Source organism: Podarcis filfolensis (assembly GCF_964270895.1).
Source record: "Podarcis filfolensis genome assembly, chromosome: 1".
Classification (NCBI taxonomy): Eukaryota; Metazoa; Chordata; class Lepidosauria; order Squamata; family Lacertidae; genus Podarcis; species Podarcis filfolensis.
This window is the reverse complement of record NC_139604.1, coordinates 18,963,805-18,983,319: the sequence shown is the minus strand read 5'-3', so window position 1 is coordinate 18,983,319 and position 19,515 is coordinate 18,963,805. Positions and strand designations below refer to the sequence as shown.

The window sequence follows — 19,515 nt, the reverse complement described above, 5'->3', positions numbered from 1 at the left end:
CCGCCGCACGCGCGCTAAGGCCCCGAGTCGCGTCGGCGGCGGGTCGCCTCACGCCATGAAGGCCGCCGCCGCCGCCGCCCGCCAGGCCGTGCTCGTCAAGAAGCGCCGAGGGCAGGAGCGCCCAGCCCCGCGTGCGTGTGAGGGGAAGGAGGCGCTGCTTGGGGGTCCGAGGAGGAAGGGCGGCGGTGGTCCCCGTTGATGCCCCTGGAGCCGCTGCCAGTTTGAGCCTCCTCATGAGGCTCGGCGCCTTCGCCCTGGCAAAATGCGGGGCGGTTGCGGGGCGAGTTTTCTCCGTCGTCTTTCTGTCTTCTCTCTTCCTGCTGGGTTGTTGTTGGTCAGTCAGAAGAGATTCGGTGAAATCAGAATCGATGGGTTTGGTCTGCAAGAGGTGGCTGCGACACGGCACACGTGGAGCTTTGCACAGTGCAATGTTGAAAACAAATTTTAATTGAAGAAATATTATTATTATGTATTTTGTGTTTTTGTCTTGGTATTTTTATCATAGCTGTCAACTTTCGGATTTGAAAATAAGGGATCAGCAGCCTCACCTGTTATTTAATTATTATTATGAAATAATTATGAAATAATAAATAACTTTGATCAAGCTAGAAAAACAAAATACATATATACCTAGGTATTACCGAAATGTATATCTACTGTTTCACTAAAGGACTTTCGACTTTGTGAGCTCATTTACCAAAGACTCGCCACGCCAGCGGCGGCGCTTGTCATTCACAATCTTTGAAGCCCCTGGTGGGAAAGTAGCAGGAATGATTGAGCTGGAGAAGGGCAAATAAAAGCTACCAGAGGGGGTGGTGCCCATGGCGCCCTTCCAAAATACAAAATGTAGCCAATGGCCCCAATATTTTGACAAATCCTGTCCATTGTCATTTATCTGGGAATAAGTCCCCCTGAACTCTGGAGTGTTTGCATCTCAGCAGACCTATAAGGCTTTAATCCGATGAACGTTTACATGGGAGCATTCGCACTGAAACCAGAGAATGAAAATGTTTTTAGGGTTGCAGTGTGAAGATGTCTCCATCATACAGCGTGCCCAGGGTTGCTATCTCAACCTGGTATGACAGCATGATCATTTTGCCCAGAAGGTGAAAGAGTCGTAAACGGCATTTGACAGAAAACTTTTTTTCATATCTAGCAAACGAAGATGATGTTGTGGAGGGAATATTTCTTCCGGTGGGAGTAGATCTCCGCCAAATAACTATACTTCCCAAAAAAGAATGGGAGAGGATTCACGATAGCCTCACCGCCCCAGCAAGAGAAGCAGCCCGGATTCGTGCTGAAAGGAAGGAGCGGAAAGATCTGCACTTAAAGTCTCAAGCACTTGTGAAAAACTGGCATAACACTATTGCGGTAAGTGACACACATACATTTCAGTGCCTGTGGAATGTTTATGACAGTCCTGGTTGTATTTCTATCCTTTTTCTTACTACTGGGTTGGTCAGTCAAAAGTGTTTCAGTAAAATCAGAATATATGTGTTTATCAGCAATAGATTACTGCAACATGATATACATGGGGCTGCCTCTGAAGACGGTTCAGAAATTTCAGCTGGTGCAAAATTCGGCAGCCAGGTTGCTCACCGGGGGAAGATGGCTTGAGCATTTAACAACAATCCTGGCCCGACTGTACTGGCTGCCAATCAGTTTCCTGGCCCTATTCAAATTGCTGTAAAGCCTTAAATGGTTTAGGACCACAATGCCTCAAGGGGCACCTCTCTCCATATGAACCTACCTGGACCCTGAGATCATCTTCTGGTGCCCTTCTTCCTATGCCATCTCCATGAGAGGTCTGCAGGGTGGCAACACAAGAATGTTCCTTTTCTGCAGTGGTTCCCTTTTGGTGGAATGCTCTCCCCAGCGTGGCTTGCCTTGCACCTTCATTATTTATCTTTAGGTGCCAGCCAAAAATGTTTCTTTATAACCAGGCCTTTGACTTATTAAATATTCTGTGACCTTTTAAATATGTTAGTTGCAAGGGGGGGTTGTTATAATAAATAATAATAATAATAATAATAAATTTTATTTATATCCTGCCCTCCCCAGCCGAAGCTGGGCTCAGGGCGGCTAACAACAATCAAAATAATCCAACATTCTAAAAACATTCATTATAAAATTAATTAAAATCAAATTAAATTGTTGGTTTGATTTTGTTTTTTATTTAGGTATCTTGTGTTCTCATTTTGCATTTTTATGTTGTAAACCTCCCTGTGATCTTCAGATGATTTAATAACTAATAACGATGATAATGATAATTTTATAGTGTGAGCTGGGAAGTCCTGGGTTCAGAACTTGCCTCAACCATGAATTTTTCAGGTCAACTCATATTGCAGTAGATAAAAAATAACACTGATTTACTATGCAGGCTGTTGAGCACTATTTACATGTATAGGCCCCACTCCTCAACCAGGAAAGCTCCCAGAGGAGCTTACAAATTGAGAAAAATAACACAGCCCCTGCCCTCAGGTTTACAGACTAAAAAACTACATGACAAAATAGGAAAAGGGGATATGGCAGGGATCAAAGAAAAGACAGGCACCATGATCTTAAAGGTACAAGGTTTTATAAATCAACAGATTGGATGGAAACAGGCTGATCATTGTTTGTTTGTTTGTTGGTGGCTCCTGAGAAATAGCCTGGCAACCCAACCTACCTGGAAGTGACTGCAATGCAGCCAGAAGTTGTTGACCTTACTGGGTGGGGCCTTCATCTCCTGGGGCCTAAATGAAATCTGCCAACACTTTGTGGCATCATAGCAGGTAGGCTCATGGCTCATAGACACCCAATACCGTCATCCTCAGATCAGATGGTCCTGCTCCTTCTCACAGGACAAGCCTCTGTGAAGGTGAGGGGAGGAGTCAGCCCAGCCGGCGAAAACAGCAGATCCTTGCTCTCTGCTGCTCATTCTGCTGAGTATTAGTGTTATTGATGCTAGTTTAAACAACAACATTCTGATCCTCAACACTGACATTGTATCTGCGGCATTGGGTGCCTTGCTTGGTGTCATAATGTGCAGCATGCGTGTGCCAGAGCAGTGGGTTATATGGGGAAAAAAGTTCGTAGTTAGTAGTTTATAAATGAACAAATGCATGTTTACTACTCTAGACCAAATGTCTTAGTTGAGTACTTTATTACAATGCATCATGCAAGGAAGTTGGGTGCGTAGGGTTATGGGGAGGGGCAGTACCTCTGGTGGGGTACATGTCATACTCCTTCTGGGTTAGTTTATCCACCTTTGGTCCCCACCCTGCCTTCAGCTCTCACCTGTGACAGCAGCAACTCCCTGGGAGTGGCTTCAGCTGGCTGGATAAACCAGGTGTGGGTAGCTGATGGGTCTCAAACCCTAGGTGAGTTAGGGTTTGCAAAGACAGGCTCTGGTGGATTGAATGGATAAGACTAATAGTGGGTCCAGTTGTCAAGAAGGCAGTTTCTATATGTGCTATAGAGGGACGTGAGGACAGATGGGGCTTGTTAACCTGGGAAGGTAGCCCATCTAGGAGAAGGAAAAAACTGATCCTAAACCTCTACTGCCTTGTGGGATATCTTCAGGAGAAGAAAAGGCTAAGAAGTAAACCCTGCAGTCCCTAAGACGGTTGGCGCCTTTTAGGATTCTTTTTGGCAACTCCTGCAGCCAAGCTGGTGCCAAACATATCACTCTGCTTCTCTTTCGACCAAATCAGCTAGACTGAAAGGGGGATGGGGTGGATCTTGTCTGGGCAGCACAGGACGTCTATACACACTGCCCAGGCTTGTGCCCCGATGAGGTCACTTTGGTGCTGCTAACACATCAGTTTGACTTCATTCCCAGAGGTGTACTTCATTTTTTCTTGAGACAGACAGATTGCAACAAGAATGAATGAATGAATGAATGAATGAATGAATAAAATATTGCATTGCAGGGTATGGCACAAGCGAAACTGAAAGCCAAGAAAGAGCGTCAGGAGAGGGATGAGGAAGAAAAAAGAAAGGTTGACCTAGAAGAAGCAAAGTATGAAGCACAGAAGCGAAAAGAGGCGGTGGCAGAATCCAAACTCTATCAGTACTACCAGAATGAGAGAGTGAAAGACTTCCATGTAACATTTATTATTATTATTATTATTATTATTATTATTATTATTATTTCACTTTAATGTGGGGGATATGTTCAACATAGAAGCTGTATTAAATGAGGGAAATAGGCACAATCAAAATGGCTGTTAATAAGCTTTGCTTGGGGTCAGAAGAAGCCGAGAGTATCTGGGAAAACAATAAGCAATGGGGGGGGGGGACTAGCATTCCCATCAGTAAAAAACTGCTATCAGGTAGCCCTCTTAACAAATTTGAAAAACTGGTTTCATCGACACAGATCATTAATATTGGAAGAAGGTAATAGCTCTGTGTGAGGCCATGAGAACCAGCTTATACCTTTCTTTGCAAAGCAGGCCAGTCACATCCAAACTGTCTAGGAATGGCTGCCACCCCTCACCTCATCTTAATGTGTATAGGCCCCAGACAGGAGCAGATTCCGAGGCTATTGAAGAAAGACTGGTACAGGGACTCTGAGATAGCATCCTGTTTACTTGACCTTCCCCAGTTGAAAGAAACTTGCTTTCCTCCGTCAACTTGTTTGATGAAGCAAGCAGAGCCAGCACCCAGCTCTCTGCCTCTACCCAGAGATCAGAGCAACCTGCTTTCCCATGTCGGCTCCAGTCCCTATACCTTTGTGGCATGAACCAAGTGACTTAGGCTCATGGGTCCCCCCCCCCAACCTTGTGAGTTGGCAAACTTCTCTAATTATATCAAATTTAAACTTATATCTCAATGGTACTTTCCACTAGTAAGATTGAACCATATATCTAGGACAACAAGCAATATACAGTATGCTGGTTATGTAAAGCAACAAATGCAGATATGTGTCATATTTTTTGGACTTGTCCCAAAACAAAGATTCTTTGGGTTGAAATATGTAAAAGAAATTGATATTATAGCAGGGTATACATTTCTAATGAACTCACGTACCCAATATTGTTTGGGTATGTGAAAGATCGCGTTTTAACAGACAATAGAGAGATGGTTATAAATTTATTGACTGTTGCTTGTATAACTATTAGCTCCTAAGTGGAAAGAAGAAAAAACTCTTATCAGCAGAGAACTGGATAATCAAAATATGGGAGGTTGTAAATATGATAAAATCGACAAACATGGTCAGAGTTAGAAAAGGAAGACATTCTCATGTTCATTTTATAGAGTAATTGAATTTGTTTATAATATATTGGAATAACAAAGCACAAGACAATATAAACCCCCACATGTTATAAAGTATCATGTAACTTAACTTTCAGAGTTCTCTCTCTTAACACATTAGAAATTATCAGCTACTGTTGTTAAGGGGAAACGTCATTTGTATAATACTTACATCACTGGTGCATCATTTATTGCTTTAAAATATTGTTTGTTGTTTAAATAAAACAATAAAAAGAATCCCTATCAAACGTTGCAATTTTATTTTGCAGAGAGCCCTCTTACTTACCGAATGCTTAAAAGAAAGAGATGCTCAGATTGAATTTAAAAAGGTAAAAGAGAACCTGTACCGCTGCAGAGACGAAGAAGTAGAACGTGAACGTCAAAAAGCCGTACGAAAAGAAGAGGAAAAGATTAGAGAGAACCGTAGGAAGAGAGTGCAACTCAGCAAGGATCAACTGGAACAGTAAATATAATTAGCAAGAGCTCTGTTTTTTAAGCCCACAGAATAAAATAAATGTGTCATTTGTGGCGTAAGCACATTTGCCCCATAAAGCAACAACATAGAAGCTGATCTGTTTTAACATTTGCTGGGGGATGGGGCAGGAAACCAAAACATACCATATTGGACCATGTTCTGAATTAGCAGCTGTAACTCCTTACTCCCTCTCACTGCTGGAAGGAATTTATACTCCAAGTACCATTCGCCCTGGGACTCCAGAAGTGAGGGGAAGGCTTCTGCTGCTAGTCAACAGAATAAGGACCTTCGCAGGGATTCTTTTAGGAACAATACAAGTGGCGAGTTGAAGGCCAGCCTGGCCTCAACCATTGGCCAGACAGTGATGATGATGATGATTTATTAATTATACCCTGCCCATCCGGCTGGGTTTCCTCAGCCACTCTGGGCGGCTCCCAACAGATTAAAAACATAATAAAACATCAAATATTAAAAACCTCCCTAAACAGCACTACCTTCGGATATCTTCTAAAAGTCAGATAGTTGTTTATTTCCTTGACATCTGATAGGAGGGTGTTCCACAGGGTGGGTGCCACCACCGAGTAGGCCCTTTGCCTGGTTCCTTCCTCCCCCCACTCCTTAAATTAAAGAACGCTCTGCTCCAACTGCCAGTTGATCTGAGAGTTCAGAATTAAACGGCTAAGGACCGCAATACCTCAAGGACCACCTCTTTCCATAAGAACCTACCGGACTCTGAGATCATCTTCTGAGGCCTTTCTTCATGTGCCTCCTCGAGAGGTTTGGAGGGTGGCAACACAAGAACAGGCCTTCTCTGCAGTGGCTCCCCGTCCGTGGAATGCTCTCCCTAGGGAAGTTCGCCTGGCACCTTCATACCTTTAGGCACCAGGCAAAAACGTTCCTTTTTAACCTGGCCTTTGGTTGATCCAATTTGCATCCTATGCCCTTTTAAAACTTTTTGTTGTTGTTGTTGTTGTTGTGGGGAGGGGGGCTGTTGGGTTGTTGTTTTTATTTTTATTAGGTGTTTTGTGGTTTTATATCTTGATTTTATTCTGTGAACCGCCCTGAGACCCCGGGGTATAGGGCAGTATATAAATTCAGTAAATAATAATTGAGAGGAAGGCTACCCTAGCCTCTGCTTATCAGCCAGAGGAGCAAGGGCACTGGTAGGATTTTTAATTTTCCAAACTGTTTTAATGTTTTAAAAATCGTAGTGGAGATAATTTGATTGAAAAGTGGGGGTACACCTTTCGAGAGAGAGAGAAAAAGAAGTCCTGCGAATAACCGCAGTCCACCTGTACCAGTCTTCTTGAGCATCCAGAACTTCTGCCAATTGTAGAGGAACTTTAGACATGGCTCATTGACCAATCTTTTCCATGTTTTAGGATAAAAGAGCACGAACGTCTAGCAGAACTGAGCAGGCTGGAAGACAAAAGGGAAAGGGCAGAGATTCAGGAGCAGGTCCGGCTAAATCAACAGGAAGTGCTGCAGAAAGAGCAGGAGGAGCGTGAAGACAAAATCAGGCGTAGAAAGGAGCATCAGGTATGAAATGGGAGTTAGTAGCCAAATGTATGGAACGTAGGATATGAAAAAACGCATTTCAGTTTCCACTGGACTTTGACTAGGTGCTGAACTTGGACAAATTACCAGTCAAATTACTCACAGGCCTGCTTATGACAAACGGAGGGGAAGTCGGTTTCTAGTGCTTAGGCCAAGAGCTTGTGTCATTGCTTTTCAGATATGACTTTGTAGGGGAGCCTTTAGTTCAAAGGTCAGGAGAGAGAGGCTGCCTCCAGGCACAATTTTGTTTGAATAGGTAATTGTTAAGGAACTGCTAATTCAGCAGCTGTGAGGTTCACACAGATGATGGTGCTCTCTACTAATCCCAATGGCAGATTGGATATTGGTAATACAGTCGTACCTTGGAAGTCAAACAGGATCCGTTCTGGAAGTCCGTTCAACTTCTGAAACGTTCAGAAACCAAAGCGTGGCTTCCGATTGGCTGCTCTTGCAGCCATTCGAAAGCCACAGAAGCCCCGTTGGATGTTCAGCTTCTAAAAATAGTTTGCAAACCGGAACACTCACTTCTGGGTTTGCGGCATTCGGGAGCCAAAATGTTCAAGAACTAAACTGTTCAAAAACCAAAATACGACTGTTTTAGTGAAGGTGGTACAGTCTAACTCTGCTATAGTGTCAAACCAGCTGTTGACAAAGTTGCCTTCTGGGCAAAGTCTAAAGGGCATTTCCCATTCGTGTTTCATCACCTGTTGATATCTTTGTGGAACCTGCATATGAAACAATGCCAATAGTCTCCATACTTGACAGAAATGACTTCTAGTTAGGTGCACAAAGGGCGGGGATTTGTAAGCAGTGCAAAAATTGGAGTTCAGTCATATTTTTGCAGCGAGTTGTCTGTATCGGGACCAATACAAGCCACAAGGTGCACTTTTTCAAGGACAAGGTTTCAGGAGCTCCATAACAGCTACACAGCTCCAACATTGGTACCCATGTTTACACGAGATGACATTAATATGCTGTCTTATATTTGCACTGTCACCACCGCTTCTTGCTCCTTTGATGTCGAAAACAGGAACAAATCCCTATAAATCTCCTTCCCCCAACTCTGTACTTTGCATAAATACATAACGTTCTTCATGATCTTTTCTGTCATCTTCCATAGCTCGGGCCTAACTGGTGCAAACGCAGTGAAGCCTTATGTAAAGATTCTGCGCCACCCCTCTGGTGTAGTGGTTAAGAGCGGTAGACTCGTAATCTGGTGAACTGGGTTCGATTCCCTGCTCCTCCACATGCAGCTGCTGGGTGACCTTGGGCTAGTCACACTTCTCTGAAGTCTCTCAGCCCCACTCACCTCACAGAGTGTTTGTTGTGGGGAAGGAAGGGAAAGGAGAATGTTAGCCGCTTTGAGACTCCTTTGGGTAGTGATAAAGCGGGATATCAAATCCAAACTCCTCCTCCTCTTCTTCTTCTTCTTCTTCTTCTTCTTCTTCTTCTTCTTCTTCTTCCCTCTGCGACTTGGAAATAGTTAGGATTGGGCAGAAGTGTCATTCCAGCCCCAGTTTGCCCAGTGAAGGCACAGGTCATTGGAGAGCTACTGCTGGTGGTGCTCCCACTGATGATAGCTGGCCAAGCCCTTGATACAGGGTGTTTGGGGTCTTTTGTCAAGCAGGGCCGGCCAAGGATCAGCAAAAAACAAAAATCCACCTTCTACCCTGACCAGCAGGAGGCAGCAGGGCTTCCTCCAATTATCCTCCAGCCAGTCGACTTATCTATAGTGTGCTCTGCTCGACACTTATTTTGGTAAACAAAACACGCATTCTGAGTTTTTTCGTGTGTTTTTTTAAAGGCACATGTTGCTGACCAGGTGACTCTCAAGGCTATCGAGAAGCAAAAAGAAGAGGAAGAGGATGATAAAGTCCGAGCACATTATAGAGCAAAGCAGGCAATGGCTAAGCTGAGAAAAGCAAAAGAAGATGAAATGCACAGGTAGGCAGAATGTGAGCGGGGAATGGAAACACATTACCCAAATAAAACAAGGCACAGTTTTCTAGCATTACAGTAGAGACCCCATCTTGCACACAGATATTATGAAAGGAAAGTAACACTGCGGCTGTTCTTGCATCTGCGCCAGCGTTTCCGCTTGCCTGACAACAATCCCCCCTCCTCACCATCATATTCTTCTGGGGGTTCTTCTTGGTCCCAACAGAGCCAATTTCAGGGGAATGGGGGGCGGGGGGGGGGCAGTCCTGTTGCACTAATGAAGATTCTTAGAAGCCTCTGCTAGCAGGACTTGTTTGTTGAATCCTGCTCTGTGGGACCAAGGACTCTCAATTCAGTTTTACTCTGCTGCGAACTCTTTTTTTATTTTATTTGACTGATAACATTTGCATCCTGCATTTCTTCCGTCGCGGAACCCAAGGCAGCATACATAGAGTTGCCAAGCAATCTCCCAACCGTAAGATCACTGATTTGAGATAATGTTTTAAAACTGTTTTTTAGACTGCCGTGTCTGCTGCCCTGGGTGGAAGGGCAGGATAGAAATCAATAAACAAACAAATGTACCCGCAGACCTGCCTAGGAACCAGTATAAGAGATGACTATTATACAGAGGCACGGATGAGGAATAGGATGCAGCCAGTGGGCCAGATAGTTACCTCGGTGATGTACTGTGGGCCATTCTGACAAGTGTCAATCACCCGACGTCACAAGTGACTCCAAGCAAACTAGAATTTCTTTGCAGGTGCCGCTTGAACTGCAACCGCAGAGAAATATTCTTCTGCCACCAGCTTCAATTCAAGCCGGCCCTTCAAAGAGATACTTGCACTTACAGCAAACTATGTTTGGGGCTTGCTGCAAGTGCAGATTCCAGCTAGCTTGTGAAGCCCACTTCAGGCAAGCAGCAACTCCATAGTACATCTGACCCCAGTGGGCACTAGTCAGCTGATTGATGCTGACCGCAAGCTGACTTTGGGTAGCCACCAACAGGTCAGGAACACTGTAGTGCCGATTTATTTATTTATTTATTTATTTACAGGCAACTCCCGATTTGCATTCTGGGTCATCACACACAATGGCAGAGTGCACATAAGCCCTCCTCCTTTTCCAGCCACATCCGGGTCGCTGTGATGTGCGTGTGCACAGTCGTGCGCCAATTGGACGCGTGTAAATCAGCTGTTGCTTGTGTTAACTTTGCTGACTTCATGTTAACCTGGTGACTTTGCTATCACCACCAATCAGCTGAAGATCGCTGACAGCGAGCCTCCCTCACCGAGGAATAACTGGGAGCGTTTTAAGGCTCCTGATTGCTCCTTGGCAGCCAGCTCGCCACCTGTCTGGCACCAGGTGTCACGTATGGGTAGAGATACAGAGCATCAGTCCTTCCTCTGATTGGCATAGAGGAGTGTGGTTTTATCCAGTTTGGTAGTTTAATCAAGGCATGCCCCAGGCCTCCCCTCACAGCATGCAGTTGATGAATCTTGGCACTTATGGCTGAACCATTGCAGGTTAATGGAGGAGCACAGAGACAACATTACTAGCCGCCTCCTGGCTCATATGAAAAAGGAGGCTGATGATGAGGATGAGCGTATCGCTAGGGACATTGCAGAGACGGATGCACAGCTGGAGAGAGAACGCAAAGAAAAAGAAGAAAAGAACAATGCTGAACTGAAATCCATCACAGAGCACAGAATGAATGTGGTAAGAAAAATAAAATTAAGCATGCTTTTCTGTTTCATCATTTCTTATTTATCAGTTGGGATGGAATCCAGCATTGGGTCAGCAGTCTGCTTGCACAACTGGATTTCACTTTTACCTCTTCCCCCGTGCACCCCATAATAGGTTTCAGAGGATCCCGCAGCCATGTAGAGCAGATTTTGAGGGTATGTGGAAGACCACAAGGGAGGGAGAGAAAGGTGAAGTTGCATTGAGAGAGCAGAAGTTCAGTTTGCAAGTGGACAGTGTTGGATGCAACCTTTCATCTCAAAAAATATACTTCTTTTACACAGGCACTGTGTTCCTGAGCAGCTTTCATGAAAGCAAATTCCCTCAAAATAGTGAGATTGGCTTACACATAAAAGTATTTTAAAATTGGTTGCCCAGAATATCAAAATTGCATATATGTAACTCTTAATGTTAGTAGCAGGTTAAAGAGTCATCAGATATTAGGCTTCACTACCACAGGATAAGAACTGGATTGTGTTGTTATAGATTAAAAGGAAAGAAGAGAAAGAAAAACAGGACAGGCTAGAGGCTCAAGAAATACTTCGTGGACAAATAGAAGCAGATCGGATTTTCCAAGAACTGGAGAAAGACAAGAAACATAGAAATCATTGTGCAAACTTAAAATTACAAGACTTCCATGTCATGCAGATAGTAAGTATGGGCATTAAGTTTACAAAGTAAACTTCTTTTAAAAGGGCGGAAGTGGAATATGACTTGTACATTTCTGTCTAGTGCTTGAGAGGGCAGTCTTGAGTGAGAAAACTGCCCTCTGCACCTGCAAATGGATGAAGTCCCAGAGACAGGCTTCCTTTGTCTCCAGATGACAAATGCCTTAGAGAAAGGAACCTTGCATACTGTCAGAAATCAAAGAAAACCGGGAACATCATCACTGTAGTGTAATAGTCAGAGGCTTGAATCCTGAATATCATGAGCAGAAAACTCACAGAAGTATTCTTTCTTTCTTTCTTTCTTTCTTTCTTTCTTTCTTTCTTTCTTTCTTTCTTTCTCCGTCTCTGTCTCCTTCTGTCTCTCTCTCCCTCCTCTGCACACCAGTCCTCTCCAGAGGGTTATAGGGGGTCCTGCACAGTGTAGGTTTCCGGGGCGTTGTCAGAGGAAGGGAGGGGGAATTTCCCAAAATCAGATGAGGGGGATATTCCATGTTTTGGAAGTGTAGGTGGTATTTTAAATATTTAAATAGGCAAAAACTGACAGGTTCCCTGCTCCCAAGCGGCAAACAACAGTGGCAATGAATGAAAGAGACCGCGTGAGCGCAGGGAGGGAAGAAAATAGACAAATGCCATTACAGATACTTAAAGCTTAGTTTCACTGGATTAAACTGGGATTCTCAGAATGCTGAATTTTACATTCAGTAGTTAATGCTGTACTTGTGTCCCACTCACAATGTTTATTAACTTTATAGAACAAGGATTGCACCCACACAATATCATTTATCCTAGCTAGTGCTTCAGTTGTGTGCTAATTATTATTATTATTGGAATCAGGACATCTATAACTTTATAGTTTCAGTTTTAATATATTATAAAATTATTGTTGGATATATTTAAGATTTCCCTCCTCCCTTCCAATGCAGGTCGAAAAAAAGTTAAAAGAAGATCGTGAGAAACAAGCGGAGACGGACTATGTCAGACAAAAAGAACGCATTTTATTATTCAAGGAGCAGGAATTCCAGAAGTACGCAAAGAAAATCATTGATGAGCAATCCAAGACAACTCGGAATCTTTACCCTCTTTTGAAAGCACTCAGTGAAGGTGACTCAGGTATAAACAGACCAGTTTTTAGAGAAAATGAACAGCCATGTGAAAAGCAGCCTACTAAGCTGCCGTTTATAGGTGACACAGCTCAAGAAATGAAATGGTTAAATGAATATGAATATGGGCACACTAAGGGTCGGCTAGGTTTTTCATGGTAAGGAAAACCTTTCCGAATGCTACAGTGAAAGTCTAATGCATTTTTAAATAACCCCAAATTGTAATAGAAAATTAGCAAGTTTAAGATGCCTTAATAAAGGTTGCAACCATCCAAATATATTTACGTATAACTTTGAAAATCCATAGCTCTAATGATGTGTAGCATTTAGAAGTTCCAAAATAGCCATTCACACCTTTCTATTCAGTTTTATTTCAGGAATTTCTACTCCCTTATTCCTTCAGTTTCTGCCACCTGTACAAACACCAAAAATAACACGCACTTCGCGAACAAACCATTTGCTGTACCTCTTCCGTTTAAACCTTTTAGGCTAAAAGCATTAACTAGCCACTTCTAAACATAGGATTCCTGATCAGGTATTTGCCTCTTGATGGCCAAAATCCCACCCATGGCTATTTTTCTTTCCACAGCCAGCATGCCACTCCCTGATCCCGATCAAGACTGTGACATTGTGGGGAGGTATATGCAATTTAACCCTCACTATGCTCTCATTCTGGATTGGACTCCCCCTCTCCTGCTTTTTGCACTCGAAGCTAATGGACGTTCCCCTGGCGCCCCCATGCACATAGGAGGCAGTGATCTGGATTGGGACCACTGTGGGAGAGGGGCAAAAAGAGTTAAAGCCCACCTACCCTCCACTGCACTGGTTATTTGTGAAAGAGAGAAACGTCATGCATTGGAGGGACTGTGGCACTCAAGGTAGGGAGCCATATACAAGGAAGTAACTGTAGTTGGGAACAGAGGTGCTTATCTTTTCCCTCACCCCCTTGACTGGGAAACCTCATTTTGGGCCAGACGGAATATAAAGTAGTTAGGGCTGCAGAATAAATGCAACAGGAAGATAGCATCTCTTGTTCCCTTTCAACTGCCCCTCGCTGCTTTGCGTGTCAGATTGGGAAGTGCCATCAACTTGGAAGATTAAAAGGAAGATGAGCAGTGGTTGGTTTTCTACACAAAGTAGGAATAGTTCGACCCTTAGGAAAGAATAACCAGATCTATCCAGGATGTCTCTGCAGCTTTTGAGTTGGAACATAAATGGCTGTAACAGTCCCGAAAAAAGGTCTAAAATTTTTCATATTCTAAAAAAGGAACAATTGGACATTATATGCTTACAAGAAACACATGTGATTAGGCTCCATAGAAAGGTGTTAATAAATAAAAAGCTTGGTCAAGAATTTATATCATCGGATACAGTTAAAAAGAGAGGTGTAGTGATCTATGCAAAAGAGAGCCTTTCACCAAAATTTCTCTTTAAAGATGAAAGTGGAAGAATCCTCGCAATAGAAGTACAGTATCAAGGAGAAAAAATTTTGATATTAGGAATTTATGCTCCAAATGAAGGAAAATCGGATTTTTATAAGAAGTTGCACGAGATCATGCTGGATTATCTGGATTACAACAACGTCATTATGATGGGGGACATGAACGGGGTCGTATCAACAAATATGGATAAGTCACAGAACCAGAACATTACTAAAGAGGGAAGACTACCTAAGACCTTTTTTGAAATGACTGACAATATGGACTGGGTTGACATCTGGAGAGTTAGAAACCCCCTGGGAAGAGAAGGAACATTCTTTTCTGAAGCTCAACTGACTTGGACACGAATCGACCAAATATGGATAACTAGAAGTCTGGCACCTAAGGTGAGGAAGGTGGAAATCTGCCCCAAAACATGCTCCGACCATAACGCCTTGAGAATGGATATGACATTGATCCCAATCGGCTCCTTTAGATGGAAGATGAATGATGGCCTGTTTAGAGATCAAAGAATTGTAAAGAAGGCCCAAAAAACCTTAAAGGACTATTTTGAGATTAATTTGAACACTACGGTGGAAAAAAGAACTATCTGGGATGCAAGTAAAGCTGTGATGAGAGGGTTCTTGATTCAACAGAATTCCTTAAAGAAAAGACTGCAAAATGAAAAGAAAGATAAAATTCTGGAAAGTATCAAAGAGTTGGAGAAGAAGTTAAGATCTAACCCGAAGTCCCAACCGATTCTGAGAGAAATTAAACTTTATCAGGCGCAATATTCCAAGCTGATAAATCAGGAAATAGAATGGAAGATTAAAACAATGAAACAAAAAACTTTTGAATCGGCAAATAAATGTGGGAAACTGCTAGCTTGGCAGTTGAAAAGGAGACAAAGATTAAATACAGTAACAAACTTAGAGGTTGAAGGAAGGAACATTCAGAACCCGGGAGAGATTAGAAAGTGCTTCCAGAGGTATTTTAAAAAGTTATATACTCAAGGGCCACAAGATGAAATAGAGATTACACAATTTTTGGAGAGAAATGGATTAGCAAAGCTGTCAGAAGAAAATAAAACAATTTTAAATGGCAAAATAACACGACAAGAGATTGAACAGGCCATCCTGAGTCTGAAACAGGGCAAATCACCAGGGCCAGATGGACTGACCTCTAACTACTACAAGACATTGAAGGATTATTTGATACAACCTTTGTTGGAGGTCAGTAATGAAATAATGGAGGGGAAGAAGGCGCCTGAATCGTGGAAAGAAGCATTTATCACATTGATTCCAAAGTCAGAAACTGAAAAGACACAACTCAAGAATTACCGTCCCATCTCCCTTTTAAATGTGGATTACAAAATATTTGCAGATGTTTTGGCACGAAGATTTAAGAAAGTTTTAAGTGAGATAATCCATAAAGACCAGGCAGGCTTTCTCCCGGGCAGACACATGTTTACTAACACAAGGAACATCATAGACATTTTGGAACTTTTACAAACAAACATAAACACTAAAGCAGTTTTAATTTTTATAGACGCGGAGAAAGCCTTTGACAACATTTATTGGAAATTTATGAAGGGGAATTTAAAAGAAATGGGAGTGGGACGGGGGTTTGAGAACGGGATTGAGGCAATATATTCAGAACAAAAGGCTAAACTGATAGTTAACAATGTGGTTACAGAAGAGTTTAAAATTGAAAAAGGTACACGACAAGGCTGCCCGATTTCCCCATTACTGTTTATTTCGGTTCTGGAAGTGCTCCTGAATATGATTAGGGGGGACCGGTTGGTGGAAGGGATTCAGGTCGGAGCGAAACAATATAAGCTTAAAGCTTTTGCAGATGACCTAGTTCTGACATTACAGGAGCCGGAGTCTAGTTTGAAAAGAGTACTACAACTGATTCAAAACTTTGGTCGAGTGGCAGGATTTAAGTTAAATAAGCAAAAAACTAAAGTTTTGGGGAAAAACGTGACAGATATTGAGTTGGAACAGCTTCAGAAAGAGACAGAACTAAATGTGGTTAAAAAAGTTAAATACCTAGGGGTAAACATAACAGCAAAAAATCTGAGTTTATTTAAAGATAATTATGAAAAATGTTGGTCAGAGATTAAGAGAGACTTGGATAGTTGGTCAAGATTAAAACTTTCTTTGTTAGGCCGAATAGCTGCCATCAAGATGAATGTATTGCCAAAAATGTTATTTTTGTTTCAGACACTGCAGATTGTAGACAAGACAGAGTGCTTCCGGAAGTGGCAGAAAGATATTTCTAAATTTGTCTGGCAGGGCAAAAAGCCCAGAATCAAATTTAAAATATTAACAGATGCGAAAGAAAGAGGGGGCTTTGCCCTGCCAGATTTAAAGTTGTATTATGAAGCTGCAGCTTTCTGCTGGTTAAAAGATTGGTTACTTCTTGAAGATACGGATGTCTTGGATTTGGAAGGTTTTAATAATGCGTTTGGATGGCATGCATATTTATGGTATGATAAAGCTAAGATAAATAAGGCCTTCAAGAACCATATTGTCAGAAAATCAGTCTTTAATGTCTGGACAAAATATAAAGACTTACTGGAGAATAAAACTCCGAGGTGGCTGTCACCCCTGGAGGCTAAGGCTCGGAAAAGAGCCAATATGGAGGCCAACTGGCCAAAATATTGGGAGATAATAGAAAAGGATGGTGACAACTGGAAGTTGCAGAGTTTAGAAAAGATGAGAGACAAAGTGCGAGACTGGTTACACTATGCTCAGATTAAAGAAGTGTTTAAAAATGACAAAAAGCTAGGATTCCAAGTGGAAAAGTCAAAGTTAGAAACTGAACTGTTAGAACCTAAGACTAAGGTACTTTCAAGAATGTATAACTTGCTGCTGAAATGGAACACACATGACGAAATGGTAAAATCAACAATGATAAAATGGGCGCAGGATATTGGGTATAATATTATGTTTGAAGATTGGGAAAGGTTGTGGACCTCTGGGCTGAACTTCACTGCATGTAATGCGTTGAAGGAAAATGTGATGAAAATGATGTATAGATGGTACATGACCCCTGTTAAACTGGCTAAAATATACCATTCGTCTGATAGCAAATGTTGGAAATGTAAGGAAAATGAAGGAACATTTTTTCACCTCTGGTGGACCTGCCCTAGAGTGAAGGCCTTTTGGGAGAAGATATATAATGAATTAAAAAAGGTGTTTAAATACACCTTCACTAAGAAATCAGAGGCCTTTCTCCTGGGTATTGTCGGCCAGAGTGTGTTAAAAGAGGACAGAACATTCTTTTTGTACGCAACAACAGCAGCAAGAATATTAATTGCCAAGAATTGGAAAACTTAGGAGCTACCCACTGTGGAAGAATGGCAGATGCAACTGATGGACTATATGCAACTAGCCGAGATGACTGGCAGAATTCGAGACCAGGGAGAAGAAAGGATGGAAGAAGACTGGAGGAAATTTAAGATTTATTTACAAAAATATTGTAATTTGGCTGAGTGTTGAATTGGATGCCAGTGCAGACAATTGTCTACCATTAAATTAGATTTAAGGTTGAATTATATGCCAAACCAAATTAAGATTATTAATTAAGATGAATTAAATGATAATTTGTTTGAAACTAATTTAATAATGATGTAAGTGTATGCGGGAGGTGTGGGGGAGTCCCATGTAACAATTGAAAGATGTTAAATGGACAATGATAAGTGCTTATCTAATATATGCTTTATTTGAAAACTTTAATAAATATATTATAAAAAAAAAAAAAAATAGTTCGACCCTTAGTATGCGTAAGTCATGAACTATGTACCTGTAGATCTTCTGTCACCCCTTCTTGATCAATCATCATCTAGCCTTTAAGCAATATTTTAATCAACAGATAACTAAGACCTCAGCATAAGTGCCTCTTTGATGAACAGTGAAAAGAAGCAATAGTTTATCTTAAATGTGAGATGGCTTACAACGTAGTAAAGGATAATTTCCAGCAATGCACTGTTTACTTGTAATAAAAGCTTTGTTATGACATCATTTTGCAGTTTTGGAGTTGACATAGTGCCCAGGGAACAATATTGTTCGGTGTTGACTTTTATAAAGCAAAACTGTTTATAGAAATGCATTGGAAACCTCTTTACCAAAAAACGAATAGCAGTGGTGTTTTAAATAAAATGAAAACAAACTGCAGCATTTATTTATTACATTTCTGTCCTGCCTTTCCTCCAGGGAGCTAAATGCAATAAAAGTGGGATGCCGAAATGGTTTTTCCCATCTACTTAACCAGAGCTACTGAACCTTAGTGTGGTTCCTGTATCATGAGCTTCAGATGTTGCTTAAGGCCAATTTAAATTGGATCCCCCAACCCAATTAGTGTCATACCTCTGGTGTTGCAAAGGAGATATGCAGACAAAATAAGTTTTCCTTTCAGGTTTGGGAATTGCTTGCACAAGGTGGGTGCAGATATACAACTGGCGTTGGGAATTTAGACATCTAGTATTTGCACTGCATGTAGGTAACTTGTTGGTTCCATGCCTCTCAGTAAGGCACAATACGAGGCCACCTACAGGCAAGGTAGGGGGATCTACCTACTGGGGAACTCCCCAGGTATAAAGGGATACATTAGTTTGTGGTTTTAGTGATGTCACCCGGAGATAGTAGCTCAGCTTCAGAATTCTATTTATTAGCAGCTGCCGCAAGGCCAACCAGTTCAACAGCGAAGAGCCCATGGAAAATCTTGATGCTGAATCTGGGGTACAGGTTACATTCCAGAAAACACCTCTCCACAAAGGCTAGGATTCAGAATCCTATTTTGTAGTAAAACAGGGTCCTTTGGGGATGCAGAACCAGAGACATGCAAAGTGGCATACCACAGAGACCAGGCCTACAGTGCAGCCTATCGTATAGATGCTTGAGACAGCAGCGATCATGCTTGAGACACTGAACCACTTCATATAGCTGAAACAGGACCTCATTTCCCCAAATGGTCTTTTAGAATCAAACTGTAAGAAGAAAAGATTACAGATACAGCTGCTAGTCTGAATAGGACTTAATTTAGAGGCAGCTCTTTGGATCAGGAGATTCATGACCTAAATAGAGAGAAAATTAGACAAGTAGGATCAATTATATATATCAGCTTACGAGAATAACCTGTACTGCCATTTGACTTCCCTAGCTTGCTGCATTGCTGTGGACCAGGGCTTTCCAAACTCTTCACACTTTTTTAGGCATTTCACGACACAGTAATTCAGTTTTACTAGCAAACCAGAGGTTAAACTAATCCTTTTCCAGCCCTGGGAAGAGCACAGGGAGCGTTTGTGCACACTGAAACTGACACACTAGTGTGTCGCAACACACAGCTTGGAAAGCTTTGCTGTAGACTGTACTGCT

At 42.1% G+C, this 19,515-nt stretch overlaps 1 protein-coding gene across 3 annotated transcripts; it reads left to right on the top strand.

Moving 5' to 3' along the window:
- Positions 1-11: 11 nt before the first annotated feature.
- Positions 12-18,318, top strand: CFAP210 (cilia and flagella associated protein 210). Of its 3 annotated transcripts, none has more exons than XR_014551936.1 (10): positions 12-131; positions 1,157-1,371; positions 3,915-4,088; positions 5,508-5,701; positions 7,096-7,252; positions 9,075-9,214; positions 10,732-10,924; positions 11,435-11,599; positions 12,540-13,861; positions 17,908-18,318. XR_014551936.1 is itself a non-coding variant. In XM_083630163.1 (9 exons), exons 1-9 carry the CDS (start codon positions 56-58, stop codon positions 12,876-12,878), a joined length of 1,659 nt encoding a protein of 552 aa, XP_083486289.1. In that variant the 5' UTR covers positions 24-55; the 3' UTR covers positions 12,879-12,996. The 3 variants fall into 3 exon arrangements, 1 of the variants encoding a protein (XP_083486289.1); XR_014551937.1 differs by having other exon boundaries at positions 13-137; XM_083630163.1 differs by lacking the exon at positions 17,908-18,318 and having other exon boundaries at positions 24-137; positions 12,540-12,996.
- Positions 18,319-19,515: the final 1,197 nt, after the last annotated feature.

What these genes read in the sequence shown, in the direction of transcription:
- CFAP210 (XM_083630163.1), top strand. Translation starts at nt 56, where the DNA reads ATGAAGGCCGCCGCCGCCGCCGCCCGCCAGGCCGTGCTCGTCAAGAAG. An exon ending in GCGCCCAGCCCCGCGTGCGT is followed by an intron (nt 138 to 1,156) that starts GTGAGGGGAAGG and finishes TTTCATATCTAG; the next exon opens with CAAACGAAGATGATGTTGTG. An exon ending in ACTTCCATGTCATGCAGATA is followed by an intron (nt 11,600 to 12,539) that starts GTAAGTATGGGC and finishes CTTCCAATGCAG; the next exon opens with GTCGAAAAAAAGTTAAAAGA.